Below are 20,932 nucleotides of genomic sequence, written 5' to 3' on the forward strand. Positions count from 1 at the left end.
GGCACTGTTTTAGTACTAGAGCGGCCGTTTCATTCGTGTTATCTTGGTGCAGTAGCAAAACTGGTTGTAATGTATGAAAAGGAACCAGATTTAAAAATATTTGGAGCCGAAAAGCAACGAAAGCAGACTAGCGATATGGAAAGAAAACACGGCACCGCCTACACCAACTATCTCAATTCGTTCATCAAGGTGGAGGACAGACGGTATCTAACCAATGATAGTGCCATGCACCGTCTAGTTCCCTTGAGAGCCACAGTGGGCACGATGGTGATGACACCTTCCCAGTTCAACGAGGTGCACCTTCCTGCCCTGGGAAAGTTCTTCTCTTTCAGCGAGAAAAGCGTCGCTAACGACCCGCTGACCATGGCTCTTGCTGAGCGCGAGAAGCTAAATGCATCTAAAACGCTGTCGGTAAGAAACTTTTCTTTCAAAATTCACTGTTCGCCAATTAAATTTTGCTAGACGAAAAATTAAATGCTCAGTCCAATTTCGGTAATTCATTTACGCACTTTTGTATACATTTTTAATATACCAAATTTTTTTCAAGTGCATGGTTTTATTTTATTTTAGTATTAGAATCAAAGTTTTTCGAGATTTATTACTCAACTATAATTTCAGATCGATTTTTGAAGATTAAGCTAAACAAAGAGATTTTCAAATTAATTTGCCTGCCGAAATAATTGTTCGTAAACTGAAAGGATGAGAAACGATTCGAAATGAACAAGTTTTTTCTCATGCACACAAGCGGAAAAAGAGGAGGAAAAGAAAAAATTTAGTAATCTCCATGATCATCTTAATATTTTACATAAAACAAGAAAGAAAGCAAACTTCGGCAAGCCGAAGTTCTTATACCCTTGCAGCTATTGCAAGAATTAAACATTTTTGAAAATATTAAAATTATGATTTACTTGCGAACATGTTTAAAAAGATTGAGGCTTTGATGATTTGCAGCTCAATTATTAGATAGTTATTTTATATATTTTTATTATTAATATGGGTGCTATATGATATAGTCGTCCGATTTTGATGATATTTAAACCGTAATTCAGAAATATTTAACCATTACTATATGTCGAAGAACTACAATAAACATTAAAAAACAGCAAAGTTTTAATTTTTTTAAATTTATTTTTCCGATTGTTCCTATGGGAGCTATATGCTATAGGCGTCCGATCCGGCTCGATCCGACTTGTATACTACCTGCAATAGAAGGACAACTTTTGGGAAAGTTTCAGGCAGATAGCTTTAAAACTGAGAGACTAGTTTGCGTAGAAACGGACGGACAGACGGACATGGCTAGATCGACTCTCCTAGTGATGCTGATCAAGAATATATATACTTTATAGGGTCGGAAATGTCTCCTTCACTGCGTTGCAAACTTCTGACTGAAATTATTATACCCTCTGCACGGGTATAAAAAGTAAACTAGTTCAATTTATTTAAGATTTAAAATTTCATAATAAAATTGTTCAAAACATTTTTTTAGTCGATGGTTAGCTAATAGTTTATCCATTACTTTTAGACCGTCATCTTTGTGAGCACACGTGACTCCAAGGGTTTTAGTGTGTCGGGCTACATTGACTTGGAGCAAAGCTTACGTAGCTTCAAGGCCGCTGGGGTCAAGGGTCACCCTTGGGCAGATATTTTTGCAGGCCGCCGCCGCCTAGAACCCAATCAACAGGATCTGAGCTTCATCACTTGGAACAATGGCAAGGTCTTTTACAACGAATCCGATAACTACAAGATCATTCCGGATGCCGTCAAGGGCCTGTGTTTCTTGTACAAGGGCGATGGCTCTCTGCTCACTATTGAAAAATATATCACCGATGAGCATCCACGATGCAAATTTATAGAGTCTCCGAAACATGGGTCGACTGTCATTTACGATCATCGAATACGACGGAAGATGTGATTGAAATGTTTAACAAACAAAGTGGACCAACAAATCGGATTTTTATTTGCCGCCATAGCACATTAAAAGTGAAATTTGAAAGACTTCTTCAATAATGTAAGTATCAACTGGCATTCTATCTCTTGATGATTTCGTTTTCGAATACATCCTAAGTAAACTGCAGTTCCGCTAGATATGGTTCAAAAAAGCACTTCAAAAGGCCAAAAAAAGTCAAAGCAATATACCGATCGTCAAAATATTTGGCACGCAATCGAGAAAAGGAAAAACAATCGAGCGGAGGATGTGGCGAACGGCCGGCCAGACTGTCTGATGCCTTCGACGTCATGGACAAGCGCCGCGAAGCATCCGGAGAGCACGTTGCGTATACGAGATGTGGGATTGGCTCGCTCCCGACGACTGGAGAGAGTTCCCCGGCTGAGATCCCATTCTTGGCCGTGCCACTCGGTCCGGCAGTCAATTCAGTAGGCGTGCGGAGCGCTCCAAGACTGGCTGCTTCCGTTGCGTGAAAATAAATTCCTAAGAATATCCCACTATGTGTTTTACTTAGTTTTCTGTGCCAGTCTGTGTGCGTCCGTAGATATTATATATACTTGTACATATGCAGCTAAGAAGTGAAAACGAAATGGCTGGTGCATTTACAAAATTCAATTAGTTTCGAGTGTCTTGGGGTAAACAATAATTTGGAGGAAAGAAAGAAAAATGCGTTTGCGTCCAGTACACATTTATGCCCTCATAATCGCCTACTTCAAAGCCAGTCTCGCCCTTGGCGGTGACGGTCGCAATGAAATCACCGTGGGTAGGTCCTCAACAATTGGTAATGGCTTTTGGCTCAAAATTTTGGTGTACATTCAGGTGCGATCTTCTATGAAAATGAAAAAGACATCGAACTCAGCTTCGATCAGGCGTTTCGCGAGGTCAACAACTTAAAGTTTGCCGAATTGCGGTTCGTTACCATCAAGCGGTTTATGCCCACCAACGACAGTTTTCTTCTGCAGCAGATTAGTAAGTAGATAATCACAGATCTCGTAGAACTAAGTTATGAGGAATTCATCTTCCGTGTACAGCGTGTGAACTGATTTCCAATGGCGTTGCGGCTATTTTCGGACCAAGTTCAAAGGCAGCCAGTGGTACGTCGAGTGTAAGGCTAGCATATGTTCGCGTTGTGACGGTCCCCTTTCTATCGCAGACATTGTTGCGCAAATCGCAAACACGACCGGCATTCCTCACATTGAGTACGATTTGAAGCTGGAGGCCACGCGCCAGGAGCACCTGAACCACCAGATGTCCGTCAGTGTGGCCCCCTCCCTGTCCGTATTGTCGCGCGCCTACTTTGAGATCATCAAGACCAACTACGAGTGGCGCACCTTCACTTTGATCTATGAGACGCCTGAGGGTGAGTGGTGGCTCAAGCTCTAAGCTTGGATGACGAACAATTAAAGCAATTAATAATCCACTTTCTTAGCAAAATAATTATTACATTAGTAACACGTTTTAAACGGGGCAAACATGGCAGTTTTAACCTTGTATGTACCTTAAACATAGTGTTTCGTAAAAAATAGTGGTTTTGAATTTCAATTTCAATATGCCTTACCGACAGATGGCGCTAAACCTTTATTATTTTCCCTACCATTAGAATTGCACATGGCGCCATCTGCTGGTAACTTTCATTTTATTAACAGTGAAACGAGGTTCTGGATTAAAGGGTTCTTCCTTGTTTTTATTTACTTATTTAGGTACCAAAATTCAACAATCGAACTTTTGGGTTTATATCTCTCTAAAACTAAGATTTAATAACATAAGTATGACATTTATTTTTCACTCATCTTAGGGCTGGCACGCCTACAGGATCTAATGAACATTCAAGCTCTCAACAGTGACTACGTGAAGCTTCGTAATTTGGCGGACTACTCAGATGACTATCGGGTACTGTGGAAGGAAGCAGATGAGACCCTACATGAACAGCGCATAATTTTGGACTGTGAGCCGAAAACTTTAAAGGAGCTGTTAAGGATTTCCATGGACTTCAAGCTGCAAGGACCATTCAGGGTATGTAGCTAGCTATGAAATTCCCGAAACACCTTAAAAACTAAAGATTATTTTAAGAACTGGTTTCTCACGCATCTGGACACGCATAGTTCTGGACTGAAGGATATCTATAATGAAGACTTTAAGGCTAACATTACCTCAGTGCGAATGAAAATAGTAGACCCTAATCCCTTTGAACGAAAGAAGACGCGTATTTCCAAGGTGGATGTAAGTTGAATCTGGAGTGCTGACAGGATTGGGTCTAATTTGGAATACTCCTCAGCAAATATTGGGAAACCAAACCATGCTGCCCATTCTTATCTTCGACGCTGTGGTCCTGTTTGCCAGCTCAGCCCGCAATGTTATTGCTGCCATGCAGCCCTTTCACCCACCCAATCGTCACTGCGGCAGCCCTTCTCCCTGGATGCTCGGACCATTTATAGTCAACGAAATGAAGACGATATCCGAGGATGATGTGGAGCCACACTTTAAGACTGAGAACATGAAGCTGGACGAAAACGGCCAGCGCACCCACTTCAATCTCGAGATCTACAAGCCCACCGTGAACGAGCCCATGATGATCTGGACGCCCGATAGTGGAATTAAGACGCGTCGCCTCAATCTGGAACTGGATAGTGCCGGCAGCCCTCAGGATTTCTCGGAACAGCGGAGGGTCTACACAGTGGTAACGCACTACGAAGAGCCCTACTTTATGATGAAGTCAGTTTTCAGCATTCAAGTGGTTTTTGGCAGATCATAGAATTTGTTTGCTTTCCTTAGAGAGGATCACGAGAACTTTAGGGGTCGCGAGAAATACGAGGGGTATGCCGTAGACCTCATCAGAAAAATTTCCGAGCTGATGGAGTTCGATTATGAGTTCGTGATAGTCAGCGGCAATGGCAAATACAACCCAGAGACAAAGCAATGGGATGGAATTATACGCAAACTGATAGACCACGTAGGTCACATCGGAAACGACTCTCTAAAGCCACATAAATATATTTAATTTTCTTATATCTTAGCATGCTCAAATAGGCGTTTGCGACCTGACAATCACCCAACTGCGACGATCTGTTGTGGACTTCACGGTGCCCTTCATGCAGTTGGGCATCAGCATTCTGCACTACAAGAGCCCCCCGGAACCGAAGAATCAGTTTGCCTTCTTAAAGCCTTTTGCTGTTGAGGTCTGGATCTATATGATCTTTGCCCAGTTGGTGATGACTTTGGCTTTTGTTTTCATCGCCAGGTGGGTATTTGTTTGATTTACCTATCCTGAACGCCTTTCCAGGCTCATAAGACTTTTCCAGGCTTTCCTATCGCGAATGGCTGCCACCTAATCCAGCTATTCAGGATCCAGATGAGCTGGAGAATATATGGAATGTGAACAACTCGACTTGGCTGATGGTGGGCTCGATAATGCAACAGGGTTGTGACATACTACCTAGGTCAGATATTGTTTGTAAAATAAACTAATTGCTTACTAGTCATTATTTATGGCACTTTCGGTTTGGCATTAGGTCTTACAAATAATAAGCCAATTCCAAAATATTCATGAAACAAATCAGTATTACAAAAATACAAAAGTGCAATGAAAATGCATACGTATCAGAAGTTTTGCGAAATAGATATTCAATTATATAATTATTTCTATACAGTATGTAATCGAGCTCATGTTTTTTAAAATATTAGAGGTCCCCACATGCGTATTCTGACTGGAATGTGGTGGTTCTTCGCCCTGATGATGCTCAGTACGTACACGGCCAACTTGGCGGCCTTTTTGACCAGCAACAAGTGGCAGAGCAGCATTAAGAGCCTCCAAGACCTAATCGAACAGGACGAGGTGCACTTCGGCAGCATGCGGGGCGGCAGCACCTCGCTGTTCTTCTCCGAGTCGAACGACACTGACTACCAGCGGGCCTGGAACCAGATGAAGGACTTCAATCCGTCCGCCTTCACCAGCACGAACAAGGAGGGCGTGGCCCGGGTGCGCAAGGAGAAGGGCGATTACGCCTTCCTGATGGAGACCACCAGCCTGACCTACAACATCGAGCGCAACTGCGACCTGACCCAGATCGGCGAGCAGATCGGGGAGAAGCACTACGGCCTGGCCGTGCCCCTGGGTGAGTCACCATGTCGCGTGCAGTGAATTATCGCGGATTATCGATAGCAGTGCTTTTCATCTCGATCAGGGGCCGACTACCGAACCAACCTCAGCGTGTCCATACTGCAGCTGAGCGAAAAGGGCGAACTGTACAAGATGAAGAACAAGTGGTGGAAGAACCACAATGTCACCTGCGACTCCTTCCACGAGGTGGACGGCGACGAGCTGTCCATCATTGAGTTGGGCGGCGTCTTCCTTGTGCTGGCCGGAGGCGTCCTCACCGGCGTGATTCTGGGCATCTTCGAGTTCCTCTGGAATGTGCAGCACGTGGCAGTGGAGGAGCGCGTGACCCCGTGGCAGGCTCTGAAGGCGGAACTCGCCTTCGCCCTCAAGTTCTGGGTCCGCAAGAAACCGATGAGGATCTCGGGCAGCAGCGACAAGTCTTCCTCCAGGCGGTCATCCGGCTCCAGGAGAAGCTCCAAGGAGAAGACCCGCAGCAAGACCGTCAGTTAGGAGCTCTCTTGAGTTGGTTGCTTATTTTACTTTGCCATTTCAAAGAAATGGTACGCTTGTCCTAATACATGCATACATATAGGAGTATATGTATGGAGCTAAATTTATAACAATATTTTAGAACACAGATGAAGCATTTGGTATATATGGTAAGGCCGTCTGGAGAACTTCGGAGGGAAAATAGATACATTTTCTGCTAAAATAACTTATATAATATTATTTTTCTTTAGACTCTAATGGTTTAAAAGTTGACAATAAACACAAATCTTTCATAAAATTTTTGTTTGTTTTTTTTTACTTTTGCTCTTGCTGATATTAAAATTGGTCAATTAGCAAAGAAAGTCCCAAAACCTATAGAGCTTAGAGTATATACCCTTTTATGTCTGTAAGCATGTCCGTTTTGCTGGTCTCTACACCTAGAAAAAAAACGATAGAGGTCAAAAACATTTTTCATGATTTATGAACAATATGTTCGCCTGTTTTTCTTTTCAATTTTTACAGGTTTGTTAACAAAAATCGAACGCCGTTCCTTAACACAAAATTTTGTTGGAATATCAAAAATTGGGTAAGCTCCCGTGCTGAAATGCCAGACTAAGGTTTTCCATTTAATATTTCTTTGTTAATATTCTGTACTTATTTTATGCAGAAGGAGAACGAAAGACATTTGATTGCAAACCTTTATCTTTGAATTCTTAAACGGGCTTAGTACAAAGTAAAATGTGATGCCAGTGTTGCACAACGTGATACAAATCCAAAGGTTCTTGGTTTAAGTCAAGGTTACATCGACTTGGTGGGGAAAAAAAAGTTTTTATATTTTTTTCCTGCACCTATCAGTTTATCGCATTTTTAAATTTTAAAGAGTCAAATGAAATCAAAAAGAAAAGTAAAAAGAAAGTAAATGAGAAAAATTTTACTTAATTAATTAATTTAATACCAAAATAGAATCCGACCCCAAAATGTTGCTCAAATTTTATAAATTGTCAACAAACGACCTTACGAACTTTTTGAGCGCATTTTGACCGGAATTTATTCTGGGTATAGGCAGTTTTTTCAGTTTTAAATTTAAATATATATTCTAGGTTGTTAAATATTATCTAATCATTTTGTTATAATATTACTAAACAACAGGCAAATATTCTTTAATTCATAACTTTGTATATTTCAAAACTAATGTGCTAGTATCTGTTCCGAAATTGTATGTAACATTCTTTAGTTGATCATCCTATCATAAAAATGAAGCTCTCTAAAAAGTTTTTAGTTCGGATCTTACAAATTTTTTTTTGGCTTTTACCCCACTTTCGCTTTAAATTGATATACTCTGCTTAGCTAGTTACGGGGCGTCCGGCTTGTCTAATTTTAGAGAACATTTAGTTTTCATTTGCTGGTCCATTTCCAGCTAATGCTCGTGCTCGTATCTGCATGGCTAGAGTCTAGAGACTAGACATGTGCTGGCTGCTCTTCTTGGCGTGTGAGGAATCCGTAGAGCGAATCAGACTCCGCTATGCTCCTTTCACCCACAATGGTTGTTGTTCTCAATGACGTAGTAAGTCCCACATAGATCGGCCAATGGAGAGGTTAAAAAATTAAATTTTTTGTGAGGCTTTCTCAGTGCTCTTCGAGCAGTGCCCCGGTCTGGATCTGACCGAGTTCTTTTGTCCGAAATATTGCGTTGCGTTTTTTGTTCACTTTAATTTGAGGTTTTTTAAGTGCTTTCGGCGGAAGGAAAATCGAGATTGTGCATATACGATCAAAATTATGCACAGCATAGATGACAATGCCGACTCTAAAGTTTTTAGTTCTTGTGACACTTATTTTGTGCAGCGGCGCCAATGAAGACCCTCTGGTAGTAAAAATTGGTTGGTTAAAAATACAAGGGTTCGATTGAAATTTGCAAAATATTCGCACTGCAATTTCGTTTAGGAGCCATTTTCTTCGACACGGAAATGAAGTTGGCCGAAGCCTTTACTGTGGCAGTGGAGGAAGTGAATGCCATAAATTCTGATCTGAGATTGGAACCAATCAAGCGCTATCTGAGTGTTGACGATAGCATTGTGCTGCAAGACCTGTGTGAGTCAACCATAATAATGGGATAAGTGTACAAGTAGACATTTCAATATCACTCCCTTTAGCTTGTGACTTGATTGGAAATGGGGTTGCCGCTATTTTCGGACCAAGTTCAAAGACGAACAGCGGTAAGTTTCTTTTTCCTTTGTATTCCCCCTAGTTAAATTATTTTTAAATCGAATCATATGCTTCAGTGTCATAAAATAATGTGTGGCTGCATATACGTACGTATACAAATTCATAAAAAAAGCAGAGAATTAGCGAGGAAGATGCAGAGTCAAACACATTTTGTCTGCGTTTCTTGAGAGAATTTCTAAAGGCTCGTCAGCCTCGTTAATGATTCTTCAAAATAGCTAAACACACTCACATATGTTGGCCGTAAAATTGGATCCAAATATTTTTGCAGTAAATAAAGGGTACGGTGGTCGGGGACACTTTGAACTGCTGCCAAGAAAAATCCCCAACACATTTGCTTCTGTTGTGCTCTTTGTGTTTTGATCGCCACTTTCGTTGTGTGATTTCGTAGTTCCCCGGATCATTCTAAACAAAAATATACAAGTCTTAATAATTCTGGCTCACTTCCCACATTGTTTCTCTTTCTCTCTCCCTCTCTCTCTCTCTTTAACCTATAGATATAGTCCAAGTTCTGTGTAATATGACGGGTATACCGCATCTGCAGTTCGATTGGCAACCCCAACTGTCGGCCAGAGAACGTGTCAACCACCAGCTTACTGTGAATGTCGCGCCAATGGAACTATTACTTTCCTCAGCCTTTTCTGATATTTTGGGTAGCAAGAGCTTCGACTGGAAGTCCTTTACCATTGCCTACGAGAAAAATGCTCGTATGTACTGAATTAAACATTTATTTTTTAATAGTCTCAATATTAATACAGGCAAAAAATGTTCGTTTGGTAAATTTGAATGCTTTTTTTTAAAGAACCTTTTTAATTAACGAACTAAATGAAAGTATTTTCTAACCTAAGCAACTCTTTTTTGATTCCAGTGTGGTTTTTTTTTAAAAAGGATTTTAAAATTAAAATTATTGATAAATTTTAAAAACTGAGAACCTTTAACAAAATTTGTTTTTTAATTTTCAAAGTAAGTTTCACAATATGTGAAACGTTACCATTAGCGCGAATATCGCGGAGGCTTACATTTTTCCATCGCAAAGCCAATATGTCACCTTTTTGTGCTTCAGTCATTTTCGATATGTTTCATTTTAAAAAAATTTTTGTTGCACCAAAAGCTTAGGTAAATCTACCAAACTAGATTTTAAAACTTCAAACTTAAGGGAGGCTTCTACCTTGTTGTATTTACAAGAACATGACATATCGGATTACATTTTAAGGATTTTCTGGAAGTCTTTATATTTACACTTGTGTAACTCAATTCTTTCAATTTCGAAGAACTTAAGCCAATAATTACTTTAAGAGTTTATGTGAAGGTTTTCGGAAGTTAACTGTGCATTTACAGAAGGAAACCATTTTGAAGGGCTCTTTGTGAAGATGATATAAGATTGAATCTGAGAGGATTTAAATTAGTCAAATTAAAACCAAATTTTTTAAGTCCTCACACTATTTTCTTAACACATTTTTAGACGAGGCAGATGTATTTCAAGGAAAATGCAAGTCTAAATATGGTGAAAATATATTCCGAAATTTTAATAAATGATAAATACAATTAATGTTAATTTTTGTAAAGAGAACAGAACATCTTTTAATTCAGCTGGAAATGAACTCTGAACAGTAGATCTCTGACCACGAACTTAAGTACATACGTTATAAAATGGTAGCATTTTAAGAGTTTTTGTTCGAATTTGTAATTGATTTGAGTTGTAATTGACCTGATAATCCGGAAAAACATTATTTTTTTATATTTTCTGTACCTTACACATCCAGGTCTTGAATCCGTAGTAGTCTGTTGCGAACCTATTTGATCACTCCCATTTTATCCTAACCCTAACCTTGCCTTTCCCAAAAGACCTCAATCGTCTGCAGCACATCCTAGCATGGAAACAACTCCATAAAACAGGAATCAAGATGCAGGAATTTGAGCGGGGAGGGGACTATCGAGTTCTCTGGAAGCGCATAAACAACGCTCGTGAGAAATTTGTTCTGCTTGACTGTCCGTCCGACATTTTAGTGGACGTAATCAACGCCTCGATTGGATTTAATATGACTGGGTCATTTAATGTGAGTATTAAAACCGTTCTCTCTAAGGCTTTTGCAATTATTCGACATTTAACCTTTTGAAAAGAGTGTTATAGCCTTTAGTCAATTGTTTGTAACTCAATGAAACATGCATCTCAGACTTAACATTTTATTTTTTATTTCGCATCCCAATTAATAATAATCCTTAAAGTTATAAAACATTCAAAAGCTAGAAAAATTAGTCCTATATAAAAATAGGTAAGCTAGAACCAAGAAAACTCTTAACAAAACTCTAAATCTAGGGAAATCTTTTTGAAAATGGTGATTGACCCATGATTTTAGGCCAATTTTTCATGAGTTTTTTTAAATTTAGTGAGCTTATCCTTAATTTAGGACGATGTTTCTAAAAATTGTTTCTTAATGAAGTGCAATGTTTATTAAATTATGGGACATTTTTTTGTTTTTTTCAAGAAAATATATAATTTATATTTTTCACTGCGTTGCAACCATCTGACTGAAATTATAATACCCTCTCCAAGGGTATAAAGACAATAGACTATTAATCTAATTAAAGAAAATATATTCATTAAAAACTATAAAATAACTGATTTTTGTTTATTAAGTTTGAATTTAAAAACAACTCGTTATTTACATTTACATTGACTGGGCTAGGGCTAAAGTTTAAGTTTATTATTTGCAATGCGCTAATAAATCGTTACTAGATGAGTATAACTAGTAATTATATAACTCTTAAAAACCACTTAAAACAAAAGAAACAAGAGAGAACGCTGTAGTCGAGTTTTCCGACTATTAGATATCCGTTACTTAGCCAACAAACTTCAAACTAAGTATTCCTCCTACAAAACGATAGAAGTTTAGGTGGCGTCATTTTTCGAACTGCATTGATAACACTAGAAGCAAAGTCCGTGCAGCAGCCCACCTCCCGCTTACAGTTCTTTCGTTTTGACTCTCTACTGAAGTGATTACCGGCAAGCAGCGGCCGAGCAGCGGCCGAGCAGCGGATGAGGGGCGGCACAGGGGCGGAGGAGGCGCGGGAGAGCGGCGGCAGGGGACTCCAAAACCTTCTAAAATATTAGCTCCATTTTGAAAATTGATTTACCGATAGGTATGACCGTAACACACACACAAAGTCCAACACATAAAAGCTAACCGCGAAGTATATGTATGTTATGTATGTATGCTTTGCGGCGGTCCCGCGGGTACGAAACTCTTCTACCTCTTCGCCTTCTACCATTTGTATTGCTCCTGTATATATTCAAGCTTTTCTTAATAATAAAAAAAAAAAACACTAAAGCTAACGTGTCCAAGAGCGACGTGACAGACGTGTTAAGTGTTTTGCGATTTGTGAGCGTGGATCCGTTTTGATATAAAATTGAGCTGTGTAGGAAAAACCAGAATATGCATGCCAAATCTTAAATCTCTAGCTTTGGTAAAAAAAGTGTATTTTTCGTATTCTTTTGATTAATTACTAGATTTAACATTACTTTAAGGAAATCTGTTTGGTTTTTATAGTGGTCACAGCAAAACGATTTTTTTGAGAGTATCACCCGGAGATCAGCTGTAGCTCCTATCCAAATAAATATTTATAATAATAAGTCTTAAAATACATTTAAAAGATACAATAATATGAGAATTATTAGATGAATAAATTGTACATTTGTTCTCCGAAAAAATTCTGCAAAATTCGCTTTTATTCGTCCGATTTTTATTCTGAGGCTAGTTACTTGGGACTTCAACGTAGATTCGAGAAACCGCCCTGTAGATGGTAAATCCGCGTTACAAAGGCATACTTTTTGTTAGCCTAGATTTGTAACCTTTAATGCATAATTAATTAATACATAGTTAAACTACTACTAACATAAATTAAGTACAAAATAATTTTATTTTTTTACGCAGCATTTATTTTTAACTGATCTGGATACCCACGTGAGCGGCATCGATCGTTTCTATTCTAGGGAATTTACTGTGTCTGTGGCGGCCGTAAGGTTACGATCCTATATTCCCCCGCCAGTTCACGATGAAATTGATGTATTTGACAACGAGGTCGATACCAGGGTATGATCGAATGACATAATTCGCCTGATTTTGTGCTCATTTTAACAACTATCTTAAAGTTTGATTCACTTGGAACTCAGCTTGTCTATGACTCGGTTGTTCTGTACTATAATGCTCTTCTGGTAATAAGTCAGCGTCCAGGGTTCTACGTTCCCCAGTTTAGCTGTGGACGTGGTTTTTGGCAGCCAGGACCGCGTTTGGTAGACCAAATGAAAAAGGTAAGTTATAGATAGAAATATAAAAATTTAATATACAATAAGAACACCATTAAATGTAAAAAATTTATTTTAATATTAAAAATATTATATTTTTAATTATTGTTTAAGCTGTTATATACATTTAATTTGTTTTGGAATAGTAATTATAATTATATGATACCTAATATGGTTGCCATGAATAGGTAAGCAAATTTACTAAACTCTATAAAAATAAATATATTAAATATTATGTAAGTATTAAAGACTTTTAAAATGATAAAGCGCATATTTTAGTTATAAAGCCATTTGAAAGAAAAATTTGTTATACATCAACCAACACAAATTTCAAAACCTGCTCTATGGCATTGCGATAGTGTTTATACCCTTGCAGAGGGTATTATAATTTCAGTCAGAAGTTTGCAACGCAGTGAAGGAGACGTTTCCGACCCTATAAAGTATATATATTCTTGATCAGCATCACTAGGAGAGTCGATCTAGCCATGTCCGTCTGTCCGTCTGTCCGTCTGTCCGTCTGTCCGTCTGTCCGTCCGTTTATATGCAAACTAGTCTCTCAGTTTTAAAGCTATCTGCATGAAACTTTCCCAAAAGTTGTCTTTCTATTGCAGGTAGTATATAAGTCGGAACGAGCCGGATCGGACGACTATAGCATATAGCTCCCATAGGAACAATCGGAAAAATAAATGAAAAAAAATTATAACTTTGCTGTTTTTTAATTTTTTGTTTAGTTCTTCGACATATAGTAATGGTAAAATATTTCCGATTTACGGTTTAAATTTCATCAAAATCGGACGACTATAGCATATAGCTCCCATAGGAACAATCGGAAAAATAAATGAAAAAAAATTATAACTTTGCTGTTTTTTAATTTTTTGTTTAGTTCTTCGAGATATAGTAATGGTTTAATATTTCAGAATTACGGTTTCAATTTCATCAAAATCGGACGACTATAGCATATAGCTCCCATAGGAACAATCGGAAAAATAAATGAAAAAAATTATAACTTTTCTGTTTTTTAATTTTTTGTTTAGTTCTTCGACATATAGCAATGTTTAATTATTTCAGAATTATGGTATAAATTTTATCAAAATCGGACGTCTATAGCATATAGCTCCCATAGAAATAATAAAAATATATAAAATAACTATCTAATAATTGAGCTGCAAATAATCATAGTTTCAATGTTTTTTTTTAGCACATACTCAAGTAAATCATAATTTAAATGTTTTCAAAAGTATTTAATTAATGCAATAGCTGCAAGGGTATATGAACTTCGGCTTGCCGAAGTTTGCTTTCCTTCTTGTTTTAGTTTACCTTTCGTTTTCTTTTTTCTAGCACTGTTGACTTAAAAAAAATGGTTTTTAACTCGTCTTCCGTAAATTTTCGGGGAACATGACATTATTTTGTTATTTTGTTTTATAATTCCATACTCAAATTTAGTAACACTTTTTTTAGATTTCTCCAAAGCAAGTCAGGCCTCCCTTCAAAACCCAAAGACTGCAAATAAATATTGATGGTCAGCGCGAAGATTTCAATCTTGAAGTTTTCAATCCCCTCATCGATCGCGTTACTCATATATGGAACAAGGAGTTTCAACTCGTGGACTATGAACAAATAAGGGAGAATTCGACTCAGGCCGTTAAACAGAGACGAATGGAAAACAAAGAAGACTTCTCCCAAAAACCAGTTCGGTATACAGTGGCAACTCGGGTGGGCAAACCCTACTTTAGTTGGCGGTTAGTTCATAATGTTACGCTGCTTTGAAAACATAAGCTCGAAATGTTTGTTCTAGTGAGGAACCCGAAGGAGTTCACTTCGAGGGAAATGAACGTTTTGAAGGCTATGCCGTGGATCTAATTTACAAGTTGGCCCAGGAATGCAAATTCGATTTTAACTTTGAACCTGTCAGGGACAATAAATATGGGAGCTACGATGCTGTCACAGATGAATGGGACGGCATTATTCGACAATTGATTGACAATGTAAGTATAACCACATAAATTACAAGCTAACTTAAAACGTGCCAAGAAATCAATACATTATATTGTTTTACTCTTCTCGATGATCGTAATAGTCGTTTTAATGCGCATTAAATGTATGGCTTTTAACACTAAATCAAGCAAGAAAGAAAGCAAAAACATCTATATCTATATTAATTTTCGGCAGAATGCACAAATTGGAATATGTGACTTGACCATTACCCAGGCGCGTCGGTCGGTGGTGGACTTCACTGTTCCCTTCATGCAGTTGGGGATAAGTATTTTGTCGTACAAGGAGCCACCGCCGAAGGCAGACATGTACGCCTTCCTTAATCCGTATGGAGTCGAAGTTTGGCTATACGTAATGATTGCCATGATGATCACCGCCCTGGCCCTGATTCTTACCGGTCGCATGGATCAATTCGAGTGGGAGCACCCGGTGGAGAATGTGGACCACGAAATGGAGCGGGAGAACATCTGGCATCTGAACAACACCATGTGGCTGGTGCTGGGCTCGATACTCAATCAAGGCTGCGATCTGTTACCAAGGCAAGTGGTTTATATTCAATTTGCTGCATTTAATTAAATGTCAATAGAGATAGAGAAGTATTTGTAAATGCACTACATGCATTTATGTGATAACATTAATCGATGTTTTGATTGAACTCGTGGTTGGCGTTGGTTATGCTATTTCTACCTATAGGACTAGCTAGTTTCGTCTGCATATCACCTCAGACTCATCAGATATAAACGGGTAGCGTCGCAAACTTCTCTATGCTAAGATGTGAAGCTTAACAATCGGTAGTTGTCACTTTACGAATTACATGACTACTAGTTTTTTAAATGTCTCCAGCTCTCTAGCTCTATTAAACGTAAACTGTTAAGATTGAACATGCAGACTTCTTTGAGTGACACTGCGAAAGTATACAAATTTTCCCGACCGTTGGGAGCTATGGTCTTGTTTTGCATGGGTTCGTTCTGTCAGTCGGGGAACTCGATTGTAGCTCAGAATCTGTGAAGTTGCCATTTGTAACTGTAGCCGCTATATGGATTTGGTCATAGGCGTAATTACAGTACGTATACCTAACTTGCTTATTCTTTTAGAGGTCTGCCCATGCGTTTGCTGACCGCCTTCTGGTGGATCTTTGCCCTGCTCATTTCCCAGACCTATATAGCCAAGTTGGCTGCATTTATCACCTCTTCGAAGATTGCTGGCAACATCGGGTCTCTTCATGATCTTGTTGACCAGAACAAGGTTCAGTTTGGCACCATCCGCGGAGGCGCCACGTCGGTGTACTTCTCCGAATCGAATGACACTGAAAACCGGATGGCGTGGAACAAGATGCTGTCCTTCAAGCCGGATGCCTTCACCAAGAACAACGAGGAGGGCGTGGACCGCGTAAAGCTAAGCAGGGGAGCTTACGCCTTTCTGATGGAGACAACCAATCTGCAATACTACGTTCAGCGAAACTGCGAGCTCACCCAGATTGGGGAGAGTTTCGGAGAGAAGCACTACGGAATAGCAGTTCCACTGAGTAAGTTATCCCGAGATATATTCATTTGAAACATATGCGATTTAATTTATATTATTTCTAAAAGAAGCTTAGGACTTTTCGAAAAGAGTGGTTGAATAAGTTTAAACGTTTAAACTCGGCTGCTGTTTTAGTTTGTTTTGGCTGCTTATGCAGCTTGAAAGAATTAAAAAACCATTTCTTTGGAATTGAAGAGTTTTCAAAATATACATTTTTACCTTAAGAAATACACAAAGGCAAAATCAAAAAATACACGATTTCAAATATAAACAAAAAACATATTTAAAACAAATTCATGGGCATTTTGAAAAATTTGGCCCTTGGTATTAGTCTTATAATGATATCTTAAAAGTAATGTTTTGTTTAAACACATTAAAAGCTAAGCGGCTTACCAATTCTGTGGTGTCAATATCACCTCTGACAAGATTGTGCATAAAAATAATTTTAAGCATGATTCTTCGATTTAAAAGAGTAGGTAAATTAAGCAATAGTTATCTACTAGATTAAGAAGGCAACCTTACCTTTTGATCCGAGTTCAAAACACGAAGGGCGAAAAGAAGAAATTTTTTTGTTGTACCGTCATAATTCGATCGATGTGTACTTGATATTGGGAACTCTAATCGGGAGCTCAATATTCTAAATTAAGACGGACAAGGGAAGTAAATAAGATATTAGTTGTATGACGATCATCAATTTCTTTCGACCATCGCTTAATAAGCCCAAGAACACTCATAGCCTTGTTAACAGTAGACTTTATGTGACAGTCGAATTTAATTTTGGGTCAAGTAGAACTCCTAAATAATTAACGGTCAGTGGCATATTATGAAGAGTATAGCTTATAAATGAAGGCGTACCTTTATAAAAAGTCATTACGATACATTTAAGGCAATTCAGGTTTATAAGGTTAGATTGACACCATCTCTAAAAACAATCAATATCATACTGAAAACCGAAACCCGGTTGGAAATTATTATAGGACCAACAAGGTTTAACATCATTGGCATATCGAGAATGTGTTATGACAGAAGGAAGATCATTGATGAATAAGGAAAATAGCAATGGGCCCAAATGAGTACCCTAAGGTACAACAAAGGTTACGTTAATCATATTGGAAACAGCGTTTTTAAAAATAACCCTCTGAGTTCTTCCATTCAAATAACTTGAAATCCAAGTTAATGATTATTCGAAAACCCGAGCTTATCTATTTTAAATAAAACAAGAGCATGATTAACAGAATCAAAAGTCTTACTAAAATCAGTATATATAACATCACTCTGAATTTTATTACTAAATCCTTTAAATACAAAAGATGTCAATTCCTGTAGGTTCTTGGCAGTTGACCCTCGCTTAACAAAACCATGTTGATAAGGTGATATTAGAGAAGAACACAAATGTTTCAGATGAGAAGTAATGCTTTAGGTATTGCAGACAATTTAAAAATACCTCTATAATTTAGAACATCCGACTTTCCTCCCTTTTAATGGAGTGGAATAATGAAAGAATCTTTCCAGATATTTGTAAAAACTGAAGTTGAGGTAGACAATTAATCACAGTTTAAAAATTGGTTAACAAATAGTTGAGGCACAAAACTTAAGCTCGCACCCAGAAAACCCGTCCGGCCCGAGAGAGAATGTTAGAGTTGTCGTCTCCGAATCCCTTTGAAGTGAACTTTCGTTTATTTTCGGGGGAAAAATACAATTTGACCTGTTTAAATTGTAAGAGTGAAGAAAATTTACATAAAAATCCCCACTTTTGGTAGTCTGGAAGAACTTGGCAAATAAATCGGAAATTTAGAGTCAGTAGACGCCTTAATTGAGTTTAATCGTATTGATGAAGGCAAGGCGGAGTTTTCTTGCTTTGCATTTACAAAGTTATAAAATTGCTTCGGATCTTTTGAAAATTCGGTTTTACACCTGTTCAAATATATAGAATATCATTGACTGTTAAGAACATTAAAATCCTATCGAACAACCACGTATATCGATTGATTGTTTTTAGGTTACAAGTCTTTGAAGCCTGAAAGGAGTTCTGTTATTTCTTGGAGGAAGACTGTCAGGAACGTTCATTAAAAAACGTGTTTAAAACGCTATAGAATAACTCAGTGGCAATTTCCATATCCAAGCAATTGTATTAGTTTGTCCAGTTGTATTCGCAAATCAAGCGGATTACTTATTAAAGTCACATTCACGTAAGCATTTCGTTTTAGTTTGAGAAACTAAATGGGAATTGGTATCAGTGCAGGGCAATAAAAATTTTCAATTCCATTGTGGGATGGCATCGGTACCAGATCTAATTGTCTATTTAAAGAGCTACGGAAAAAGCTAATTTATTTTAATGTTAGGTCTAAAAGTCCATGAACAAATCATGATTCGACAAAGGCGTGCAAGCAAGTGAGTCAGTAGGAAGATCAAAATCTCTCTAAACAATCAATTGATCCCTGTCAGAAAGAAGAGGTAAAACAATCTATGATATTCATATATCAAACTGTCAGATCCAGGGGGGATATAGCAACAGGTTACAAAAATAGATAAGGCATGTAAGAAAACTTTTACACTAACAAATTATATTCCATTGGGGTAAACAGGCTGAATTATCTCGGATGTAAGACTGGAGTAAACATCAATAAACACGCTATAACGCGATCGGTGCTATAGGTTTTTTGGAAATACTTCGAAGTTGGAATTCTCTGGTTTCAGTCAAGTTTCTGTGAAGACTAAAATAAGTTCATTAAATCAGAGGAGTGAGCGTAAAGCCTAGGTATCATCATATTAAGTCTCCTTAAGTCTCCTAGAAATATAGAAGTGTTCAGTTTTTAGAAAAAGACTATAGAATAGGAGTCCGATTATTATATATCTGTCTGTTAGGAAAAAATTCTTCTATTATTAGTTCATCATCAGGGCCAAAACATTAAAAGCTTCAGGAGAAACAAATATTTAAAATGAGGATATCTTGCAAGCGAATGAAAATGTAAGCTGTTCATTGAAAATTTAAACGGCTTTAATAGTATCGACAATATTTCTGTTATCAAATCAAAATGAACTCTGAATTAAAGTTAAGATATGTGCAAAGATTATTAATATTATAATTGCAACATTGAAAGCTTGTCCTAATGGCTTATATTTTCTGGCAGATGCTAACTTCCGTTCGAATCTCAGCGTGGGAATTCTCAAGCTCAGCGAGCAGGGTGTCCTTTACAATCTACGCAACAAATGGTTTAACAACAATGAGAGCACCTGTAATTTGGATGCCTCGGCAGTTGATAACGGCCAGTTTGATATGGAATCGGTGGGGGGACTATTTGTAGTGCTTATCGTGGGCGTGATCATTGCATTTATGATTGGCATTGCTGAGTTTTTATGGCATGTGCACCGCATCTCGGTGAAGGAGAAGGTATGTACTGTCCTGGAAAACGAAACGACTTAACAACTGCCATAATGACATTTTGGGTCATTTTCACTCGCAAATATGCAATTAAGATACAAATAAATTCAATTTCAGATTCCACCAATGCTTGCTTTGAAGGCAGAGTTTCACTTTCTCGTTAGATTCTGGTTGACCAAAAAGCCCCTTCACACCTACCGGCAGAGCCGTGATTCTACGTCGACTGGCTACTCATCGCTGGAGCGAATTTCGAGTGGCTCGAGTGCGAAGAAGAAAAAGAAGGTCAACAGGAGTGCTTACTAAAGTAGGGGCAAGGCTTACGTACATTCAGCAAATTATAATTTAACGTAGAATTAGGATAGTTTAAATCAGATGTGCAGTCCGATTCTTTATTGCCTTTTTAATTTTGTAAATTTTCTCAGTGTACGTTTGAAAAGACTACTGTGAACCAAGCTTTCCGCCGAATTCTTACGAACTTTTTGAGCACGCCGATTTTATATCTTAGCTTTAAAGAATTTTGATCATTGAATATATATATGTACATATAATATATAAACAAAAACTCCGTTTTTACTACACCAGTACCAAGAAAATAAACATCATCAGCGATAATGTGATTCATACTTAGATTTAAGAATTACTTTGAGTTTTGGTTTTATGCTTGAATTTTTGAGGTATACGTTATGTGATCGGCATGCTTTTTATACCCTTGCAGAGGGTATTATAATTTCAGTCAGAAGTTTGCAACGCAATGAAGGAGACATCTCCGACCCTATAAAGTATATATATTCTTGATCAGAATCACTAGGCGAGTCGATCTAGCCATGTCCGTCTGGCCGTCCGTTTCTACGCAAACTAGTCTCTCAGTTTTAAAGCTATCTGCATGAAACTTTCCCAAAAGTTGTCTTTCTATTGCAGGTAGTATATAAGTCGGAACGAGCCGGATCGGACGACTATAGCATATAGCTCCCATAGGAACAATCG

The 20,932-nt window shown here is 38.1% G+C and overlaps 4 protein-coding genes across 9 annotated transcripts in view; all 4 read left to right on the forward strand.

Annotated features, from left to right (window-relative positions):
- The window catches only part of LOC128253302 (ankyrin repeat and LEM domain-containing protein 1), a 45,651-nt gene extending 26,859 nt beyond the window's left edge, over positions 1-18,792 (forward strand). Inside the window, exon 2 of the mRNA XM_052981599.1 lies at positions 18,780-18,792. The gene's annotated coding sequence lies outside the window, so the exon portion shown is untranslated. The remainder of the gene's footprint in view (positions 1-18,779) is intronic.
- On the forward strand, positions 70-2,442 carry LOC128253315 (cilia- and flagella-associated protein 299). Of its 2 annotated transcripts, none has more exons than XM_052981620.1 (3): positions 70-411; positions 1,523-2,008; positions 2,066-2,442. In XM_052981620.1, the coding sequence occupies exons 1-2, from the start codon at positions 70-72 to the stop codon at positions 1,910-1,912; spliced, it is 732 nt and encodes a 243-aa protein (XP_052837580.1). In that variant the 3' UTR covers positions 1,913-2,008; positions 2,066-2,442. The 2 variants fall into 2 exon arrangements, with proteins under 2 accessions (XP_052837580.1, XP_052837579.1); XM_052981619.1 differs by having other exon boundaries at positions 2,076-2,442.
- LOC128253299 (glutamate receptor ionotropic, kainate 2) lies at positions 2,157-6,786 on the forward strand. 2 transcript variants are annotated; one of them, XM_052981589.1, is made up of 12 exons: positions 2,578-2,708; positions 2,765-2,914; positions 2,977-3,039; positions 3,099-3,305; positions 3,741-3,958; positions 4,016-4,165; positions 4,221-4,657; positions 4,718-4,895; positions 4,960-5,183; positions 5,245-5,382; positions 5,627-6,057; positions 6,127-6,786. In XM_052981589.1, exons 1-12 carry the CDS (start codon positions 2,612-2,614, stop codon positions 6,549-6,551), a joined length of 2,718 nt encoding a protein of 905 aa, XP_052837549.1. In that variant the 5' UTR covers positions 2,578-2,611; the 3' UTR covers positions 6,552-6,786. The 2 variants fall into 2 exon arrangements, with proteins under 2 accessions (XP_052837550.1, XP_052837549.1); XM_052981590.1 differs by lacking the exon at positions 6,127-6,786 and having other exon boundaries at positions 2,157-2,708; positions 5,629-5,881.
- On the forward strand, positions 8,171-20,529 carry LOC128253298 (probable glutamate receptor). 4 transcript variants are annotated; one of them, XM_052981584.1, is made up of 13 exons: positions 8,171-8,407; positions 8,472-8,618; positions 8,681-8,743; positions 9,248-9,457; positions 10,596-10,807; positions 12,683-12,841; positions 12,901-13,059; positions 14,512-14,792; positions 14,849-15,038; positions 15,223-15,584; positions 16,140-16,570; positions 19,698-19,957; positions 20,066-20,529. In XM_052981584.1, exons 1-13 carry the CDS (start codon positions 8,320-8,322, stop codon positions 20,249-20,251), a joined length of 2,748 nt encoding a protein of 915 aa, XP_052837544.1. In that variant the 5' UTR covers positions 8,171-8,319; the 3' UTR covers positions 20,252-20,529. The 4 variants fall into 4 exon arrangements, with proteins under 4 accessions (XP_052837544.1, XP_052837545.1, XP_052837548.1 ...); XM_052981585.1 differs by having other exon boundaries at positions 8,171-8,394; XM_052981588.1 differs by lacking the exons at positions 15,223-15,584; positions 19,698-19,957; positions 20,066-20,529 and having other exon boundaries at positions 16,140-16,405.
- The last annotated feature ends 403 nt before the right edge of the window (positions 20,530-20,932 follow it).

Source organism: Drosophila gunungcola (genome assembly GCF_025200985.1).
Source record: "Drosophila gunungcola strain Sukarami chromosome 2L unlocalized genomic scaffold, Dgunungcola_SK_2 000008F, whole genome shotgun sequence".
NCBI classification, from domain to species: domain Eukaryota; kingdom Metazoa; phylum Arthropoda; class Insecta; order Diptera; family Drosophilidae; genus Drosophila; species Drosophila gunungcola.

What these genes read in the sequence shown, in the direction of transcription:
- LOC128253315 (XM_052981620.1), top strand. Translation starts at nt 70, where the DNA reads ATGTATGAAAAGGAACCAGATTTAAAAATATTTGGAGCCGAAAAGCAA. An exon ending in ATGCATCTAAAACGCTGTCG is followed by an intron (nt 412 to 1,522) that starts GTAAGAAACTTT and finishes CATTACTTTTAG; the next exon opens with ACCGTCATCTTTGTGAGCAC.
- LOC128253299 (XM_052981589.1), top strand. Translation starts at nt 2,612, where the DNA reads ATGCGTTTGCGTCCAGTACACATTTATGCCCTCATAATCGCCTACTTC. An exon ending in TACGCAAACTGATAGACCAC is followed by an intron (nt 4,896 to 4,959) that starts GTAGGTCACATC and finishes CTTATATCTTAG; the next exon opens with CATGCTCAAATAGGCGTTTG. An exon ending in GGTTGTGACATACTACCTAG is followed by an intron (nt 5,383 to 5,626) that starts GTCAGATATTGT and finishes TTAAAATATTAG; the next exon opens with AGGTCCCCACATGCGTATTC.
- LOC128253298 (XM_052981584.1), top strand. Translation starts at nt 8,320, where the DNA reads ATGACAATGCCGACTCTAAAGTTTTTAGTTCTTGTGACACTTATTTTG. An exon ending in GGCTGCGATCTGTTACCAAG is followed by an intron (nt 15,585 to 16,139) that starts GCAAGTGGTTTA and finishes TTATTCTTTTAG; the next exon opens with AGGTCTGCCCATGCGTTTGC. An exon ending in CGGAATAGCAGTTCCACTGA is followed by an intron (nt 16,571 to 19,697) that starts GTAAGTTATCCC and finishes ATTTTCTGGCAG; the next exon opens with ATGCTAACTTCCGTTCGAAT.